The sequence below is a fragment of the Peromyscus maniculatus genome, chromosome 12 (assembly GCF_049852395.1).
Source record: "Peromyscus maniculatus bairdii isolate BWxNUB_F1_BW_parent chromosome 12, HU_Pman_BW_mat_3.1, whole genome shotgun sequence".
NCBI lineage: Eukaryota > Metazoa > Chordata > Mammalia > Rodentia > Cricetidae > Peromyscus > Peromyscus maniculatus.
The window spans coordinates 36,484,921-36,505,916 of NC_134863.1; the positions used below are offsets into that span (position 1 = coordinate 36,484,921).

General features: G+C 42.4%; 1 protein-coding gene across 1 annotated transcript in view; it reads right to left on the reverse strand.

The window, feature by feature from the left end:
• The window catches only part of C12H3orf52 (chromosome 12 C3orf52 homolog), a 32,349-nt gene extending 12,911 nt beyond the window's left edge, over positions 1-19,438 (reverse strand). The window contains exons 1-3 of the mRNA XM_015994701.3: positions 19,304-19,438; positions 13,928-14,057; positions 1,681-1,808 (exon numbers count right to left, since the gene is read on the reverse strand). Of these exons, the coding sequence (XP_015850187.1) occupies positions 1,681-1,808; positions 13,928-14,057; positions 19,304-19,438 (393 nt within the window). The remainder of the gene's footprint in view (positions 1-1,680; positions 1,809-13,927; positions 14,058-19,303) is intronic.
• Positions 19,439-20,996: the final 1,558 nt, after the last annotated feature.

Consider the following 20,996-nt stretch of genomic DNA (forward strand, 5'->3'; position numbering starts at 1 on the left):
TTCTTCAAGCCTTTCTAGTTCTATAAAACCAAACTTCGGTGCTCAGACCACCAGAGGATTTGTTCTTTTTATGGAGTGAGGTGTTCCACATGTCTAGGAGTGGAAGAAAGCCAGTCAATCACTGCATGGTGCGATACTGTAATGAACAGTGGTAAGGTTAAAACAGGAGCCTGGAGACTAAGAAGACAGCATGGGCTGCATAGTGAGACCCTGCCTCAGAATATTCCTGGGTCTGGCATGAACTCCTGTCTTTGAGAGCCAAGACTGACCCACGAAATCTGCAATCTGTCTGCAGAGCCTTCATCTTGCAGAAGTCTCTACATTTTCTGTCCCACAGATCATGCACCTAGCCTTCCAACCAGGAGGCTGGAGTTCTACTCTTCTTCTCCCCTTTCCAATCACTAAGTTTCTCTCAGTAAAGATGCCTCTTAAATTGGAGCTCTTCCTTACCACCCCCAAGGCTGCCCCAATTCAAACGGCCTTCGTTTCTCAGATACACTGCTACATTACCTCAACACTAGTCTCTTCAGGTACTGCCCAGTACCACACAGAAAGAAGAAAATCTAACCATGTCAGTCTACAACTTAAAAACTTTACATAGTCTACCCAAAAGTGGGGAGATTTCCGTGACCTGCTCCCTACTTTTCTGTCTAATTTAACCCCTGAGTGTCCTGAATACAGAATGCTCAAGCTCAGCATACCACTGCATATACTCCTGAAATGATACATATAGATACATATCGTGTTGTTCCATCTCCCAGTCCCCACTTTACAAATATATATATATTTATTATATATATAATATATATAATATATTAAATATTATATAATTATAATATATTATATTATATATTATATATTATATAATAATATTATATATAATATAATAATAATATATTATATATATATATATATATAAATGTATCCTATAACTATCCTGAATACCTCCTTTGTGGATGTATGAGTATGATGGACTGGGGCGATGACTCATTCGGTAAAGCATTTGCAGCATAAGCATGAGGAATTGAGTCCAATCTCCAGAACTCACATGAAAAGCCAAGCGTAGTAGCACCTGCCTGTAATCACAGTGTTGGGCAGGCAGACAGCAGGATCCCTAGGGCACACTGGTCATCCAACCTAGTCAAATTGGATGCTCTCTGGGTCCCAGTGAAAATGCTGTCTCAAAAAAAAATAATAATAAAGTGGAAAGCAATCCAAGAAAACACCTAATGTCAACCTCTGGTCTCCACATGTACACATGTGCATATAGACACATAAATGACATGTACACGTTTGCACACAAACACACACAGAATGCCAACAACACTGTATGTAACTCAGCATTAGGACATAACTACACTGTTTTTTTTTAACTTTGATTGCTTCCCCTACTTGGACTTCCCCTAAGCAAGGACTATGTGGCCTTGGAACTTGGCATTATTAGGTCACCAGTGAATACAGGCCGGGTAAAATACAGGACAAGCATGTGTGAAGGACGCTGTCTTCTGGGATGCACACAGCTGGAGGCCAGGCCAGGCTCATTCCAGTTGCCGGCTTTGCCGCCTGAAGACGCATTTATAAGCATCTTCTGCTGTTCACTCTCGAGCTTTGCTGATTGATCTAACAGAACTCATAATCCAATGTTCAGAGCTCTGTAAACAATACATAAGGCATAATCACCCTTTTAGTGAGCGAGTGATGCAATTCCTCTTCATTAACACACTCCTCTGGAATCTTGAACACGATGAAGAAGGTTTTGTTTGATGATAATTCAGGTATTTCATTTTCATCTTCATCGATGTAAGTTACTAAAGAGATTCAGGGGGTAAAAATAAAGGTAAGGATATGCATAAAATAGTGAATTTAATAAAGACAGATGTGGTGGTGCACACCTGTAATCTCAGAACACAGAGGCAAGGGAACCACTTCAAGTTCCAGGCCAGTTTGATCTACATAGCTAGCTCCAGGACATCCATGACTTCACGGTGAGACTGGATCTCAAAATACACAAAGCAAAGAAAATAAAAAGGCATTCATTCTGTTGGCTTCTCTAACTAAACCTAACCTAAGTATCCACACTCCTAGAAGCTAAAGCCTGGACACAGTCAGTGAGTATAAGCAGGAATACGTCCTTTGATCAGCAAAACAGAATAAAAGAGAGATATTTGTCTTCATTGTGATCAACGTTTTGTTGGTTTTAAGGCAAAAGGGTCTCTGACATCACTGAATATAGGCCAGGGGAAGGACCAGGAGGAAAGAACTGGAAAACAGTGAACTTGTTTGTGACACAGAAAACCTGAAGGTTTTCTGGGTACTCAGGTGTTGGGAGAAGCACCAGAAGACATATAGGGAGTGATCACAAGCAGCTTCCGTGAACCAGCTTCCAGTTCAGTGCTGTCAAAGACCATGAAGAGAAAGTGATATCATGGACAAGAATGGAGGTAAGACTAGAAAATGAGGATATGAGTTTATGTCTCCAAGCATTCCAAGAGACAGGGCATGGGCATGAAGTCATCACTCCAGCCTGTGTCCCACAGAAGAGGGCTGCAGACATACTCTATTTGCAGAAGGGAAACCAAACCTCTCTTGGAGCCCCAGGGCCTGCAGAGCAACTCCTAGGACAATGAGCTCTGTGTTCTAATGACTAGAGCTAATTGATTTTTAAACAGTTAGAGCTGGAGGAATGAAGGAACACCACACAAAGCCAGGAGCCAGGAGCCAGAAGCTGGCACCAGCGTGCTTATGACTGCCTTCCTGGCTCCACTCCAGCCTCACATGCTTGCTCCACACAGGGGGCCACCTCATCTGCCCTGTGAAAAGCGTGGGCTGCTGAGGAACGAGGTGCTCTCAGACTTCCCCCTCAAATTCTATGCATCATACGTAACCAACTCTGTGTCTTTTACTGGACTTCGAAAGGCCATCCTGGAATGATGTTTCCATCAGTGTTTGTGATAGAAACGCAGATAAAATGCAGGCCTGTGCTGTCTCAAAAATGCAAGTGGAGAGCAATTGAAGATGACACCTGATGTCAACCTGTGACCTCCACATGTGCATGCACACACACAAATGAACATGTACAACAATGTTACCCAGCTGTGACCCCCATGAACTACAATAATGACCAGTGTAGCAAAATATGCCCATGGATGCAATAGATACAAGAATGTTACAGGAATAACCAACTGCTCTCTGATTAGATTTAAGGTCCAGTCCACTAGAGAAAACTCATACCTGGGTCTTGTAAAATCTGTCCAGGAGCCCATGATTGGGGAATTTATAGGCCACAGGAATAAACATACTGCTATTATTCTGCTAAATGGACATAATAATAGCAAACTGCCGCTAAATTCCTATCTCTATATTTATAGATTAGTGATGTTCTCAGACTTCATCAGAGAAGTTTTTTGTGCAATGGGTGGTGGTGAACATAGAAATTCAAACCTGATCAAAGTGCAGAGAACAAGTCTCAGCGGAGTGTTCAGCCATGACTGGAACATCTACATCACTCTACCCACCGCCAAAGCTCAGAGGCAATTGTGGAAAGGTCAAAAAGATTGTAAGAACTCGGAGTCAGGAAGACAAGAATGACACGATGTCTTCTAGACATGAAGGACAGCTGCACTCATGAACTCATAGCAGCTGTGGTAGTCTGCAGAAGGCCCGCAGGAGATCAGGCTGATCAGCATCCTAACATAGAGGAAGGAGGGGCCCATGAGCCTCCACCTCCTAGGAGCTATTGGCAGTTAATGGCTTCTAGGGAAGGGAGAGAGTTTTTTTTTTTAACTTCTTATTGATTCTTTGTGGATTTCACATCATGCACTCCAATCCCATTCATCTCCCCTATCCCCTCATATCTGCCCTCTGCCCTTGCAACCTATCTGCCAATAAAATAAAATAAAATAAAATAAAATAAAATAAAATAAAATAAAATAAAATAAAATAAAATAAAATTTAAAACAAAACAAAACAAAAACTCTCGTCTTGGAGGCTGTAGTGTGTCACAGTGAGTCACACAGTTTACCCTTTAGTCCGTACCTCCTTACTTGCGAGTGTTCATTGAAATGAGTCATTGGTTTGGCTCAAGGCCTCTGGCTTCTGCTTCACTATCAGTGCCGGGCCCTCACTTGGACTCCTTTTGGATATCCTGTTGTTGCCCTGTGTCATGGAGATCCTGCAGATTTGGACTGCAGGACCAGCCCCTTCATGTGCTCCAGTAGGGCATAGATGGGGTGGATGTTGGGGTGATCCAACTCATAGCCCTGGTTCTGGGCCTAGGTGGTAGCTGGGTTGATCAGCCTGCCAGCACTCCCTTATCCTCACCACCAGGCTAAGCTCTCCAGCACTGTTGCAGGCAACAAGGGGTGGGGCCAGTTCTCCTGCTCACACTCTCAGAGCAGGCTCACCTGCACCCACCCACACCACCAGGGCCGGCTCCATATGCTGCCCAGGTGAGGTGCAGCTCCCACTCTCCGGAGTTCTGCAGCTGGAGAGGGGCAGGACCAGCATAGCTCAACCATGCTTCAGGAGATGATCCTGCTCCTAGGAGTATATAGTCTGCACAAATTAGCCTTGGTAGATTATTAAAACAAAAACAAAAAAACAAGGACATGAAGTTGGAAAGGGGTAAAGAGACAGGATGGATCTAGGAGGAGTTAGGGGGAAGAGTAGGGGTGAATATGATCAAAATGTATTGCATAAAATTGATAGAAATATTAAAATTTAAAAAAACTATCACTAATTCCCAAACTTCTGTTCACTAACCCACCCAAAAAAGGGAATGTCTTTTCTGACTTCAGTAATCATAGATTAGTTTTGCTTATTTTGAACTTTAAGTAGGGGGATCTCTGTGAGTTCCAGGCCTTCTTAGGTTACTCAGAGAAACCCTGTCTTGAGAAACCAGAAGGGGGAGGAGGAAGAGGAGGAGGGGGAGGGGGAGGGAGAAGGGAGGGGAGGGGGAGGAGGAGGAATTCTGACACTTATTCCCAAGGAGATAGTACTATGAGGAATTAGGGGCAAAGAATGCACCCTAAAGAGTTTTAGCAAAGTTGGTCTGAGATTGCCAGCCTTGGAAAGGCCTGCTCAGGGTGACTTCAGACTAGCAACTGGAGCTTGGATTTGAAAAAGATTCCCATCAGCCCCTGACTTATAAGGGTGACCCATTGTGCCTCATCTACTTGGATAAACAACATTGTTGGTCAACATCTCCTTTCCTTCTGAGAGTCTGTAAATGTGATATACTCAAGACAGAGGCTGTATAACCAACACCCAATGAAAACCTTGGCACAAAATGTCTAGCAGGCATCCAGAAGAGCTTTTGTACGTGTCTAGTCACAACTTACTGTTGGAAAACTTGAATCCCAAGTACCTACACTGGGAAAGAACTTAAAACCTGATCCCAAATTCTTGTGGATTCTGTTATAATAATAAATGCCTTTATTTAATGACTATTCATAATTTTAAATATTCCGTGAGGACTGCGTGCAGTCTTAAAAATTCACTGACTCATTTTAGGGAATCCCATACAAGGGTTAGCCCTGAATTCTTATTTGTTGTAAATCATTGAATATTTTTTGTCTGATCCTAAAATGTATGCCATCTTACCCAAAAATCTGAAAACTACAAAAAATTATAACCCAATCCAAGAAATAGTACTCTTCATAATCGTTTGTTATGGTTTAGAACTTAGATGCCCTCCAAAGGCTCATGTGTTGATAGTTTGTCTCCCAGTGTAAGGTGCTACTGGGAGGCTTTCGGTGGTGAAGAACAGTGCAAAAAAGTTAATTCACTGAGTACACCCCCTTGAAGGCAATACCCAGGGCCCTACCCCTGCCCCATCCCCGCCCCCAGCCCTGCCTGACCACCAGGAAATAAGCAGCTTTGCCCCACCGTGCATGCGCCATATGATGCTATGCTTTCCCACTCAAAACGACAGAGTCAAGTGGCCCCATGGAGTGGGGCCATAAGTCAAAATAAACCTTTCTTCCTTTTGAGTCATTTATCGCAGATAGTTACTTGGTCATGGCAAAGGAAAACTGACTAGTAAGTCCTTTCATTAAATGCTTCTTCCCTCCCTGCCTCCTTTATTTTACTTTTCCTTTATCTATCTATCTATCTATCTATCTATCTATCTATCTATCTATCTGTCTGTCTGTCTGTCTGTCTGTCTGTCTATCTATCTATCTATCTATCTACCTACCTATCTATCTATGTATCTATCTAATATACATATACATACAATAATATACATATTATATATATATACATACATGCATACATACATACATACATTAGTGCTGGAGATTGGAATCAGGTCCTCACATACATCATATGTTTGAAGCCTTGCCAAGCAGATCATTTTTTTTTTTTTTTTGGACAGGATTTCTCTGTGTAGTTTTGGTGCCTGTCCTGGATCTCACTCTGTAGACCAGGCTGGCCTCGAACTCACAGAGATCCGCCTGGCTCTGCCTCCTGAGTATTGGTATTAAAGGCATGTGCCACCACCACCCGGCTGTATCCCATTTTTTTGTCGTTACTGCTTTTCATCTTTATGAAAGTCATTGCTCATACATGTGAAATTCATTTTTTAAAAAGCCTTCATGTTTATGATTGGGTCATTTCTCAACTCTAAGGCTATAATCAGGTGCATAATATTCATCAGAGACTTGTCCTCTTTGATCACATGACACTCAGGATTTCAGGTTTCTACTTCTGAGAGCGATGCTGCAATAGATATCTGTAAGCTCTCTACCCACCACATAGTCTTCTCTCAATGACTCAGAAAAAAACAGGGATGTTGCAAGATGTGTTAGAGATTCTAACAACTAAGTATTAATAACTAATAACTAAGTCAATTCCAATAGCTCAAGATGTTGCAAAGAGACAGCAAGTTCAAAATGAGGTCTCTAATACCATCTCTGATGACATATGCTTAGCTTGTAGCCTAGAAATAATTCAATCTCTATGGAGACATGGCTTTTAATTATGTTCATTAAAACAAAAATAATAACAGACTTGGCCAGTCAGAATAGTTTTTATACACCTAATGACAGTTGATACAAGCAATGCTTTCCATGGAGAGGATATGAAATGGCTTTATTTTTAAAATCACAGACACGTTCCCAGTATGTAGGAGGAACATGATGATAGATCTTCAGCTGGACTGTGAGACCTGAAGCTGGAGAGGGAGCTATTAAATGCTAGATGATGTCAGGAGGTTAATAGAGCATTGCCAAGAGTCTCTTGAGAAGAAGGTAGAGGATGTGTTTGAACTACAACTCACACTTCAGATCAGTTGGAACCAGAAGAGGCTGGAGGCATTAAGGCTACTGGGTACAATACTGGGAAACTTATTTTCCCTATCAGTGGAGGAAAGAAGGAAGGAAGGAAGGAAGGAAGGAAGGAAGGAAGGAAGGAAGGAAGGAAGGAAGGAAGGAAGGAAGGAAGGAAGGAAGGAAAGAGGGGCAGAGTACAGAGCTGGTGTACAGTTGACCACACTTAGTTTTGACACCAGGCTAGCTCCTTATTAGCCATGTGATCTTGAGGAGGTCACCTAAATCTTTGAAGCTAGCTCATCAACAGAAATATTAGCACCAATGTTGCAAGTGAAGGTAAAGATGAAAAGTAATGCAAATAAATTATACAGCACAGACTTGCACAGGGACGGGGACAGTCACTATTAAGGAATGATTGGAAAGATTTGGTTACTACCTAGAGAAAGGAGAGAAGAAATCAAAGTGGTTCTATGGTATCAAGCCTGTCCAAGAAAAAGAACAGCTCTTCAGTAATCACTACATACAAACAGCCTGCTGCCATTTTATACGCTTCCCTCACATCATTCCCATGAATTCAATGTCATGTTTTCATCTTAAAAGGCTTAAAGAAAATTTTTTTCAGGCCAATAAGTTAATATGTATTAGGGTCAAGGTATGTTAATAGATTCAGAAATCATTTTTATTTTACCAGTAAGCCAAGAGGACTGAGGCAGAATATTCTAGTTTCACATATATAATGATGGAAACGGTAATAGTTAGTTCTAAGTGAAGAAATCTTATAAAGACTGTCTCTAAAACTCAGTAGCCTGTGTAGTTGTAAACCAGATTTCTCTCCTACAGGATAGGCTGCTGCCCAATGTATCAATGAGCTTTCCAAGGGAAGAAAATTAAGACTATGAAAGGTGAGAGAGTTAAAAGAAAGCCTTGTGGACCACAGTGCAGATGTTAAAAGCAAGAATAACAGAAACAGCCCACCTCCAATCAAGTGGCACAGCCTGGAATTTCAGTTTTCAGAAGGCTGAGGCAAAGGATCATGGGTCTGAGCAACTTGGTAAGACCCTGTCTCAGAATTAAAAGGAAACAAGCTTGCTGTGGTGGTACACACCTTTATCCTAACTCTTGGGAGGCAGAGGCAAGCAGATCTCTGAGTTTGAAACCAGCCTGATCTACGTAGTGAGTTCCAGGTCAGCAAGAGCTACAGATCCTGTATTAGAGAGAGACAGAGACAGAGAAACAGAGGCAAACAGACAGAGAGCTAAGAGGGCTTGGAGATGTAGTTCTGTGGTGGAACATTTACCCAATTTATATTGCTGTACATTCTCTAGTGCCTAAGTATGTGTCTGCACATATGTACATTTGGTCATGGAGTTCTGTAGACTCAGGAAGTACAATGTTAACTGACAGAGATGACAGCTACAAATAGGAACAAAGGAGGACAAAGGTCAGACTTCACAATCAAATAATTGCTAGTCACCTTGGTAAGATAAAACTGCGGTCAATAGACGCAAGAGGTTTAGAAGTATTCAGAGAGCAAGATACAAATGCAGACCCACCTCTTAGTTCTCCAGTAAAAGAAGAAAGAGAAAGCAACCTCTCCATGACATGGCAAGTCCCATGAAGGGGAGATGAGGCTACTATGCTTAGATGAACCTTTGGATGCATATGATGTTCTGTAGGGAACACGAGAATTGAGTCTTGGGAAGGTGGAAAATCACCACAGATTTGGTGGAAAACCTGACAGGTAAAAATGTGAAGTAACTTTAAGAAAGTGGATCTAGGGAATAGCAATTAAGTTCCTGCCCTGAAGAACCTTGGTAGATTACAGCTGTTCATTGTATCTGCCAAGGATTTCCCCATGAGTCACCCAAACCAGGAAGCATCTCCCTGTGAAAACAGTGTGCCAGGTTCATGTGACACGGAAAGGTGAAAGTCCCACCCTCTACTGAAGAACGGAGCCATCCACTCAATGCTGCCTCACATAGAAAGTCCCTGCTTCAAGTGTGTCCCCACGTTCCTTCCTATAACAGGCACCACAAACTAAGAGGGTGGAAGAGTCAGCTGCGATGCTGGGCGAAGTCATGTGGGGGTCACTCAGAGTGCTCTAACTTTACAGCATGTCCAAGCATTCACCTGTTTGTCACGAGGCACGTCTCTCTGTGGTATTACTCTGTTCTAACCAAGGTACCTGAGTGAAAGGAAACCCTTAAAGGTGCCTCATTGGGTCTCCAAACTATCTACAAGGAAAATGACTGGGAGAGAAAGAGGAAGATGCCCTGCCCGCGCAACGTGGTGTGGTGGTTTGAATGAGAATGGGCCCCATAGGCTTATATATGTGCATGCTTAGCACCCGGTTGATGAACTATTTGGAAGGAGTAAGCGGTGTGGCCTTTTGGAATGGGTGTGGTCTTGGAGGGGGTGTGTCAGTGGGGGTGGGATTTGAGTTTTCAAAAGTCCCTGCCAGGTGCAGTCTCCAGTATCTCTCCATCTCTGTCTGTCTCTGTCTCTGTCTCTGTCTCTCTCTCTCCCTCTCTCTCTCTCTCTCTGCCAGCAGATCGGGATATAGCTTTCAACTACTCCTCCAGCAACATGCCAGTCTGTATGCTGCCGTGATCTCCAACATGATGATAATGGACTAAACCTTGAAGCTGTAAACAGCCCCCAATTAAATGCTTTCTCTTGTAAGAGTTACCTTGGCCATGGTGTCTTTCCACAGCAATAGAACAGTGCTTAAGCTACCCCCTTTACTCTTCACACCAAAAATTATATAGCTCTTCAAGAAGGAGGAAATTGTCCATTAATAGAATTTTCTGCAGAACTGGAACAAAATCAGTTCTCCAAATTCAGTAAGTTTCACTAGACTCTGCCCATAAAATTGTCAATTAAAAAAAAAAGTCAATGTCAACTGAATCTTGTGGGGTGATGCCCTCTCATCCCTATTGTGTATACAGTCAGCGTGAAGCTGAGTCGCGACGGTGAATTACCTGTCACTTCCTTACACAGCAGAGCAGAGGAGGAGGTGAGCCCACCCCAAATGTTAGACAATCACAAATGTTCAGTCTTTAGAGGACGAAGAGCAAAACTAAGACCAACCACCTTGCCTTAAATATCACTACATACAGGTCAGATGAGTCTTAACAATGGCAGTTACAATTTATTCATGGACACCCTGCCATGGGTCCCTTATTGCTCACCTAAGTTACCTTTTTTGTGCGGGATGCACTCACTGTCTTGTTCTGCATCCATTTCAAGTGCATAGTTAATTCCTGCTCAATGCCCAGCTTGTCAGGGAACTAAAGAGCCTTAAGATCGGAGGTTCGGAGATTTGAGAGAGGAAAGATGGGATGGGAGTGGGCAAGATGGATCCTGAGGAACATTTTTGTCTCAGTAAATCTGGACCCCTGGTTCTCCCAACACCACCTATTTCCCAAACAGGACCTTAAGTTCTGCAAATATGTGATTCATATCAGTGGGCTTGGCAGTTGGGCAGGGCTGATGATTGCCATCTGTCATCCCAGAACTGCTAGCAGAGCTGCTCTAGGTGCGGCTAGCACGATCACACAGGGCAGCCTGCTGGCTTGCTCTCTTTTAATCTATTGTGATCTGTATTACTCCACTCAGATTCTTCCCTGAATTTTTAGTGATTTAGCAAAATGATGTCAAAATGATCGTAAGACCTTCAAGGAAAGCTACTATCTTGAAAACGGGTCTCAAATTATTTTAAAATGCAAATCAGAGAACAGAAGAAAGTATTACAAATTATTAATGATATATGTTACTCTGTTCATTAGAGCTACTACTGCTGTGATGAAATACCATCACCAAAAAAACCAAAAAACAAAAAAGTGTTTTTGGCTTATGCCTTCACATCACTGTTCATCATTGAAGGAAGTCAAGACAGGAACTCAGGAGAGCAAGAACCTGGAGACAGGAGCAGAGGCCATGGAGGCATGCTGCTTACTGGCTTGCTCCTCATGGCTTGCTTAGCCTGCTTTTTCTGGGCCCTCTCCCATCAATTTCTAATTAAGAAAATGTGCTGCAAGCTTGCATACAGCCTAATCTTATGGAGGCATTTTTTTTTTCAATTGAGGCTCGTTCCTCTCCAGTGACTCTTGCTTGTGTCAAGTTGACATAAAACTAACTGGTACATTAACTGAACATGTATTATTTCAAAATTAAAGTCATTTAATTAGTTTCCATTTCTTTAGTCTATCATGATTCTCCCTGCAAGCCCTAGAGCCTGACAGGCAAGATTCCAAATAAAATAATTCCTTCCCAGGGAAGAAAAAAATTATTTTGTAGATTTTTTTATAACATTAACATATGTTAAAATGCAAATTTGCAATCATATTATAGTTATTTTTGGAATTTTACAGTATGACTTTTCACATGCTCTGAAAAAAAACCTTTCAAGGGAACTGAATAACTCTCTGCAGATAGCTTTTTGTGGTTAAAGTCCAGTGATCTCTAGAGACAAGATAGACATCCAGTCTTGTGTTTCAAGTCCTGAATATTAAACCACCTGCTTTATTATTAGCTCTTTGGCTGCTACCAGGCAAATCAGTCAGCTTTCAGGATTGCACCAGGGACTTGAGACAGGAGGAGACTCTGTGACTCAACTTTGGTTTCAGCATCCACCTGTGGCAGCTGATGTGAAGGCAGTGTCAATGATAATAACAAAGCCATTGTCTTCAGTGTGGTGGAGGAGGTGCAACATACCTCAGAGATGCTCCTTACTTAAAACAAGCTCACAGCCTCAAGGATTTACCCATCCCACCTAAACAACATCAACTAAGTAGACAGGCTGCTTCTCTGAGAAATTTAAGGCTGTGAAAAGCTCCCAGGGACTATCACACTTGAAGGAAGAAACAGGCAAATTGGCTTTCTGAAAAAGAAGTGCCCAAGAATCCCTCCAGAGAGACTCAGAGTTCCCTGTCCTTGTGACATTCTGTGACTGTTTGCTCCTGAGAACCTAACTCAGACCTCTTGGAGGTCATACCACCTTAGGAGAACCCCACCTCTGGATGAACACCCCTCCCCCAACCACTGCCATGCACCAGTAAAACAATATTTTTTCCCTCAATTTTGATGTAAAAACTGTTTACTTCATGTAGTATATCCTCTTTATGCATCTTAAAACTTTGAAAAATGCAGAAAATAATTCTTAAAATAGTAGCAACCTGAAAGACTTTAAATGTTGTACAAGACTATACATACTGTAATCACCATATAGAAGACTATATACAATATATTATATATATTATTTACAAAATTTTTAATCTCAATATAACATTAGAATCATGAAGATGGGCTAGAATATAAAAATCTGATCTCAAGTTAAAAATGCAAATAAGAAAAAGAGAAGAAGAACATGTGATAAACTATTAATAATATGGAAGATGACTAAAACTGTATTGCTTCTAATTCAAAACACGCAGCCATAAAGTGAGATAATATATATAAAGTATATTGTTAGTGTCGTGCAAATGTTTGTTTCACAGACATGTTCAACTCAAATGAAATCGTTATTTCTAAAATAAGTTAGAATAGTGACAGCTTATTCAGTAAGTGGTTCTCAACCTTCCTAAAGCTGCAACCTTTTAATCCAGTTCCTCATGTTGTGATGAGCCCCAACCATAAAATTATTTTGTTGCTACTTCATAACTGTGATTTTGCTACTGTTATGAATCATAATGTAGCTATCATAATGTAGCTATCTGATATACAGGATATCTGATATGCAACCTCCAAAGGGGCCATAATCCACAGGTTGGAAACCACTGGCTTATTGCAACATACCTCAGTAAAGTTTTTTTTTTAAACTCTCTCAAATACATTACTTATTATTTTATCATTTAATACCAAATATACTAAATGATTTTCCTTAAACAAATCGTAAGAAAATTCAAAGAGGCAGGTATTAAAATGTAATAAAATGTAGATTAGTGTTCAAGTTCAAATTTGAAGCAGCAGAAAGATGGCCGAGAGATAGAGTGCTTCCGGTTCTTTTGAGGACACATGTTAAGTTCTCAGCACCCACACAGGGCAGCTCACTGCTTGTCTCTACAGTTGCAAAAGCTCCAGTGCCCTCGTCTGGACTAGTGCAGCCCCTGCACTCATGTGCACATATGGACATCTCACACACAAACACACACACACACACACACACACACACACACACACACCTAGATACAGAATTTTAAAGTAATAAATATTATATTTTTTTAATTTAAGGAACTTCTTTGGAGACCAATGAGAAAATTTTAAAGAAAAATAATAGTCTTCATACTTCTTCCATTTTAAAATAAGCAACAGAGAGAGATTTGTGTATATCTCACACTCACACAACATATTCCAAGCCAGTTTTGTTCTATTTGATGTTTGTTTGTTTGTTTGTTTGAGAAAAGGTCTAACTTTGTACCCCCTGGTTGTCCTCAAGCTCACAATATAGCCCAAGATGGTCTTTAGCTAGAGATGCCTTCTCAGCCTCTCAAGGACTAGGATTACAGCTGTAAATCATCATGACCAGCTGCCCAAGCCATATTTCAATTAATGTTACAAATAGTAAAATAGCAGTACGTACATGTTCCATTTCAGTGTAAGCCACAAGCATTCAATCAGGTCTTCAAATGTGTCAACATAGTTAATGGATTCCTTACCTCCTATAAGGCATAAACTTATAATGATCACTATAGCGAAACACACGAAAATGGTGACAATGACCATCCACAGTTTACATCTTCCAACCACAATCTTGTTACAGGGACTCCAGGGACTTTCCTTGTCCGTCTAGAAAACAAACAGAAGTTGTGAGGTAGTCATTGGATTTCAACAAATAGTCTCAAAGTCCTACTAGAGACTGATGCATAATTAAGGCCATCAGCTCCTTAACCTCAAGGGGACACACTCCACTGAATCACACTTAGAACAGGGCAGAATGGAACCTCAAGAGGAAGTTACTCAAAGGCCCTTTGGGAGTTTTGAAGTGGAGACAGGAGGCAGGATTTTTATCCTTAGAGTTTTAAAAACTTGTGTTTCTTTTATTTCATTTTCTTCCTTTTTATTTTATTTTATTTTGAGACAAGGTTTCTCTGTGTGATAGCCCTGGCTGTCCTGGAACTCAGTTTGTAGACCAGACTGGCCTCAAACTCACAGAACTCCACTTACCTCTGCCTCCCAAGGTGCTGGGATTAAAGGTATGAATTACCACTGCCTGGCTTGTATTTATTTCTAACTCATGTGAAAACTGTATATATTTATGGAGTTCACTGAGATATGTCCAAATCCATGTGTCAGGTTTAAGGGTAGACCCATCATCTCCAATGTTTATCATTTCTAGTTGTTTTTAAATGTACAATTCATTGTCAACTGTCATTTCTCTACTGTGCTACAGAGCATTGTGAGACATTCCCCTGTCTGACTGTACCTCTGTGCCTATTGACCACCTGCTGCCCATCCCTCCATTCCCTATTCCCTACCCTGGCTGTGATAACGATGCTTCTGCTCTCTGCTTTTGAAAGATCAACATTTTAAACTTCAGTGTATAAGTGAGAACCTGATCTTTGTCATTGTACATGGAAAGAAGGGTTTTTGAAGGTATTAAAAAAACAGGAACCAGCATTTGCTGATTCATAACAGAACTGGCCAACAGAATAATCTAAGGATTGGGATGTAGTGTCATCAAGAGTCATGAAATTGAAATTAGAGAGTGAAAAGCTAGAGCCTACTGCAAAGCATGTGTGTGTGTTAGCTTTCCCTTGCTATAACAAAATACCTGAGAAAACCAGCTCAAAGATTTATTTGGACTATGGTTTAATAGGTGGTTTTCATGGTTTGGGTCCACGGTCAGCTAACTCCATGGCAGAACACCACAGCAGTGGGAGTATGAGACCATTCACCTCATAATCAGAAAGCAAAGAGAAAATGTCGAAGGAGTGGGGCACCAATCAGAGCCTTCCAGGACATACCCCAGAGAATACTTTCTCCAAGTAGGCTCTACCTCCTAAAGAATCCAGTATTTTCCAATCCCGTCATCAAATTATGAATCTAGCAGCATAAGTGGAGTCAAAGCCCTCGGGATTCAATTACCTTCGAAAGCCCCATTGTTGTACATTGAGGCATTTGGAAACCAAACCTTCAACACATGAGCCCTGAGTAATTGCTCAGGTCCAACAACTCAGGGTTTTATTGCTGCTAAGGTTAGTTGGATCTAATTTGGTGTGTACCAGTGATCTGTTGAAAGGCCCCAGGCAGGTTCTTTCACAAGGTGCTTGCAAACTCCACCTTGCGTTCGATGATTGCATTAGACAGCTGTGGAATTTTCAAGGCTTTTCTCTGAACACTCTACAAGAGATCCGCCACCTCCCCAGGTAAACCACCAAATATGTGACATTAATACAGGATCAGGACGCGTTGGCATTTGATCAAAACACACCTTTCACCCAAAACACAAAAGAGTCAGTTGATTTCTGTTCAAGACTGAATGACGCACAGCAATAGGGCTAATTTGTTAGCTCAAATAAGCCTTGGTTACCACAGAACACTCAATTTACTCATTTATTGTTAATACAATGATGATGTCATCGCTTAAGATGTCTCTGGACTGCTGAGTCAGGGCCTCCAGTCTTACCTTATCACCTACAATTTTTTTTGTAATTTTTTGCCCAAGGTTATTAACCTGTGATAACAATAGACAAAATGGAGTTCCATGACTTATATTCCTTTTCCCCTACATTCCAATTCCAGATTAAGAAAGAGAGAAAAATTCCTCACATACTCCCGTAGCTCAACTTTTCCAAACAGGAAGACACCTACACTAATGGGATGCTGTGATCTCAGTATTATTCCCTGCCCATCATCCATTCATCCATCCACCTGCAATTTCCTCAGCAGCTAGATTTGCCACTCTGGTCCTCATGTGTCATTTAAAAATAAATATATTACCCAACTGCATATATTTATTAGTAATACATAATTTGTAGTTGAGGCAACTATAAGTGAAATGGTATAAGTCATGTCATATGTATTTATCTATGCATGATAATATTAATTAGCAGAGGCCAGCAAGATGGTACAGCAGGTAAAGGTCCTTGCAGCCAAGCCTGACACCCTGAATTTGATCCCTGGGTCACACATGGTTGCTGTGGAAAATCCTTTTGTAACTGTGAAGATTTGTCACCATGATTGGTTTAATAAACAAGCTGACTGGCCAATAGCTGAACAGGATAAAGTTAGGCAGGACAGCCAAACTGGGAATGATGGGATGAGGAAGGGCAGAGTCAGAGGAGATGCCATCCAGCCACAGAAGAAGCAGGATGTATAGAAAATGACGTAAGAAGTCATGAGCCATATGGCAAAGCATAGATAAGAAATATGGGTTAATTTAAGTGTAAGAGTTAGCTAGTACCAAGCCTGAGCTACCAGCCAATCATTTATAGATAATATCAAGCCTCTGTGTGGTAATTTGGGAAGCAGCTGCCAGGTATTTGGGAACAGGTGGTCAGGACAGGAAAATATCCGTCTACACATGTTAGAAGGAAAAAACATTGACTCCAGAAAGTCATCCTCTGATTTCCATATGTGCACCATGGCACATGTACACACACATACACACAGAGGAAATAAATGTAATATTTTCTTTAAATTGATTAACAGCATAGATCTGAGACCTTGGAGCTCTGAGTCCAAACATTAGGGGGCTCCACTGAGTGAACCTGGGCAGTTTGGTTGCATCTCTGAGCCTAAGTTTCTTCACTCAGCTCTTTCATTTGTGAAACCAGAAAACCAACACCCTCCCTGCTCTGGTTTCATTTCTGTTGCTGTGATTAAAAAAAAAAAAAAAAAAAAACACCCTGAGCAAAAACAACTTAGGAGAAGACAGAAAGGGCTTGTTTGGTTTACCCTTCCAGGCCACAGGTCATCACTGAGGGAAGCCAGGAAAGGAGCTCAAGCAAGAACTTGAAGCAGAATCCATGGAAGAATACTGTTGGCTGGCTCCCACACTGGCTCATGATTAACCAGTCTTCTTACGGCCCAGGGATACCACCCTAGGAATGGTATCCCCCACAGTAGCCTGGACCCTCCTATACCCATTGATAATCTAGACAATCCCTCACAAACATATCACATACCAACCCGATACTATTACTCAATCGAGACTCTCTTGTCAGGTGATTCTAGGCTGTCTCAAGTTGATGGTTTATGCTAACTAGCACAGCTCCTTCTAAGCTGATAATAATTAACTACATTTATGTGTCATGATATTTCACGTAAGACAGGCACAAAGCATAGAGCATGGAAAGTATATGGACTTAAGCAAGCATCAAACTCAGAACTAGTATCACACAACTGAAGACCTTGACACAAAAACCTTAAGCATCTAAAACCTGTGCTTGTGCAAGCTAGTCCTTACTGAACCCCAATAACCCCAATAACTGAAGTGCATTTCCACCTGTTCTATAGAATCAGGATGATTAACACACTAGGCGAAGGTTTTGAGGGGGTTTTTTTTGTCCGTTCTCTCCTAATAAAAATGTCACCATTCAAGTATTTCTAGAAGGCCCTTCGGGTTCTCATGGATCCCTTCACCCTCACTCCATTCCACCAGTCACTGAAACTTTACTATTTAGTGACGTACACGGCCATATTAGCAGGAAGTCTGGCATATCTGTGTACATCTGACTAACAAGGAAGTCACTAGGACATGAAAGCATAATCTCCACAAGGCAGGTGCAAAGCAGTTATAGAATTCTGATACTCAGCATGGATTTGGCATTTTTCTCAGTTGTTGTCCACAGGCAGTCTGGGGCTCCCAGAAGCCTAAATGGAGCATATGATATTACATCATTTCACAGCCTTGTCCGAGCTCACACCTTTTTTTTTTTTTCCCTAGAGAATACCTGAATCTTTGGGGGTGTGGTGGGCCTAACTGACTTGAAGCAATTATTTCTAATTCCCATGCTCAGCCCCTGCCTTGGAGGACCATACAGAAAGTTCCTAGTTATGGCTACCTGCACTAGCCTTCAACCATATTTTCCAAATTTAATTCATCTGTGGTCCAATTTCATACAAACCTAAGGTGCAAATTCTTCTCCAAGGTACTTATGAAATAAGGTATCGCCACACCGTTTCCAGGAGTTGCTGCCAACCAAGAGTAATGTTTTCAGGCTTTGGATTTTCTACTAAAATCATCACTTGGGCACAAGAGGGATGGAGTGGGGTGAGAAACACCACGCTAAAACGAGGCGTCCAGAGAGTTGAGTGTGCCCAGTAAAACTCAAGCTAACCTCAGGGGTTAATCAGAAGACAGGCAGCTCAGAATTCAAGCTCTCTGATGTTTTACAAGTATTTGATCTGTGGATAAAGTTCAGCCACTGCCATGGCTGAATCAGAAAAGAGTTTTAACCTACACAACCCCAAGGACTTCCTCAGAGATGAAAAGACAGCAAGGCTAGTTCTTAGGTAGACCTTTGATGTTATTTCTCTTCTTCTCTGAGCCGGTAAGTTCACGGGACCAACCCTATGTCTGGCCACAGTTCTTTCCTCCTTGTGTTCTTTGCCTATCACTCTTCCGGACCAAAGTAGGAGAAACAGAGTGTGTTTGAAGATGGGGAAGGGCAGAGGACAGAACCGGGTAGAGATAGGGGGTAGTGGACTGTATGGTCCCAGTGTTGGTGGGGGGCGGGGGTGTGCTGAGGGGGAAGAGGGAGAGAAAGCGAATATGATTCAACCCATCGTTCTCTTCTTGCTTGAGAAAGAAAGAAAAACCAAATTAAAATTTATATAACTTTCAAACACCACCTCTACCTCCTAGGTGTCTGTCTCCATTGAAAGGAAAAGCCACTCCCCTTCCCAGGGCTCCTGAAGTGTTTCTAGGTGAGGTCTCAGTAGTGCAGGGGTCCAGCCGAAAGGCATTCTTGCCTTCTTTCGCCTGGCACCCTCTTTGCGCGTCCCGGACGCTGAAAGGGAACCCTAGCGCCCTTAAACAGTGTGGGGCCCCTTTCCTGCTGTCACACGCCAGAGCTCCAAGTCCTTACCTGGGCTGGGCTAGAGCGCTCTGCGGAGGAAGGCTGGATCTGGAGGCTGTTGAGAGGCGTCAGCTCTTCCTGCTGCCCTTCCAGGATCGAGAGCTCCAGCTGTTCCCGGGGCGATGGGGTTCTGGCCGCTTCCATGGCAGCGCAGAGAACAGACGTTCCGGAGAGAGGCAAGACCCAGGCACCTAAGGGTGCAGAGTCCAGGACAGGGAGAGTCCTCAGCTCACACTCCACCCACCTGGCGCGGCAGGCAGTCCTCGGGCGGCGCCAGATCTACCTGTAGCGGCTGGCCTGAAGGGGAGGGGCGAAGCCAGCGAGTGGAAGCTCTCTGGCCTTTGATAGCTGACCTTGCTCCGCAAAGGTAGATGCGGGTGGGACCCTGATGCCTTGGGCTCCAGAGTAGAGGAGGGCTGTTTTTCTGGTTTGTTCAGGGTGCTACCTGCCATGCGTTTCCCTGTGGATGGAGACCCAGACCGGCTCACATGGCCTGTTTGCAAGCTGGACTGTGACAAGGAATAGGCTTGGGGCGGGGGGGTTGGGGTGGGGTGGCGGGATGCAGTCCCAGTTTGCCTTCTCCCTGGACCAGTGTGACGCTGAAGCTTACTCCAGTCCTCACTGTCTAGCGAGGGTGTTCATCTACCGAATCAACAAACAGCTATGAATAATCTTCCGTGTGTCAGGCAGCCTGCTGGGTTATGAGCACATGAAGATGAATGATACCCAGCCGCATAATTCCCCTTCCAAGCTGATTCAGGCATAGGGGCAGTGGCAGTATCGCTGATAGCAGTTAGGACAGCCTATTTGGGACGTCAGCAACGCACGTGTTAGGTCCCCACGCACAGCACAGAGTGTTACTCAGAACAGAAGAAAGCGGCCGGCAGAAGCAAGAACTCATAAAACGTTACTGATTTGCTCGTTACTGTTTTATCTTTGAGAGGAGGGACCATAAACACCCCACCTGAGGAAAAAGCACAGCGCTTGTGTCGGTATGCACACGCAAACACACAGTGCCCTCCACACCCTGTGCATAGCTTAGAACTGGCTTAGTGAGCCTGGAATTACGTTTGCAAAGCAAAGAGTGCCTTGGGTGTTGGTCCTAAGACCTTGCCTCTCAGCCTTCTGCTCAGAACCACTGCACTTCCCCCGACACACACACGTTATTAAGACCAATGTGGGGACTCCAGACATCTTGGAAACATTTAGAAATGTATCTTTTCTTTACAGTACTGGGGTCTATCCCAGGTAAATGGTCTATCCCTGGGTTACATCCGCAGCCACCAGAGAGATGCTGTGATTGTGATATTTGTCCTTATTCCCAAGGAAAGTCTCTTAGAAAATCAAAATATGTTCCATGAACTGGGAATATTCATTATCTAGAGGTAGTCAGAATTTTTCAGTCATTTTTACTAATTTGGAAAATAACACTTTCTGTTCTCTCTCCTTTCACTTTTCAACTTTCTCTGCAATTCTACACAGTATTCTGAGCCCCATTTAACAATAGTATTGTTATTTCTCCTTTGACTTTGTTTCAGGGAAAATAAATAATATTCTTTTTTCTCCCATGTTTGGTACCATGGTTAAACTCTGGGCTCTGACAGTGAAAATGTTATTCTAAGGTGTAGTGAGAAACTCTCTAAATTAAGATAAATCAAGAACTGGAATATGTTGAGCCGGCACTGTAGACTTACAGCTATTC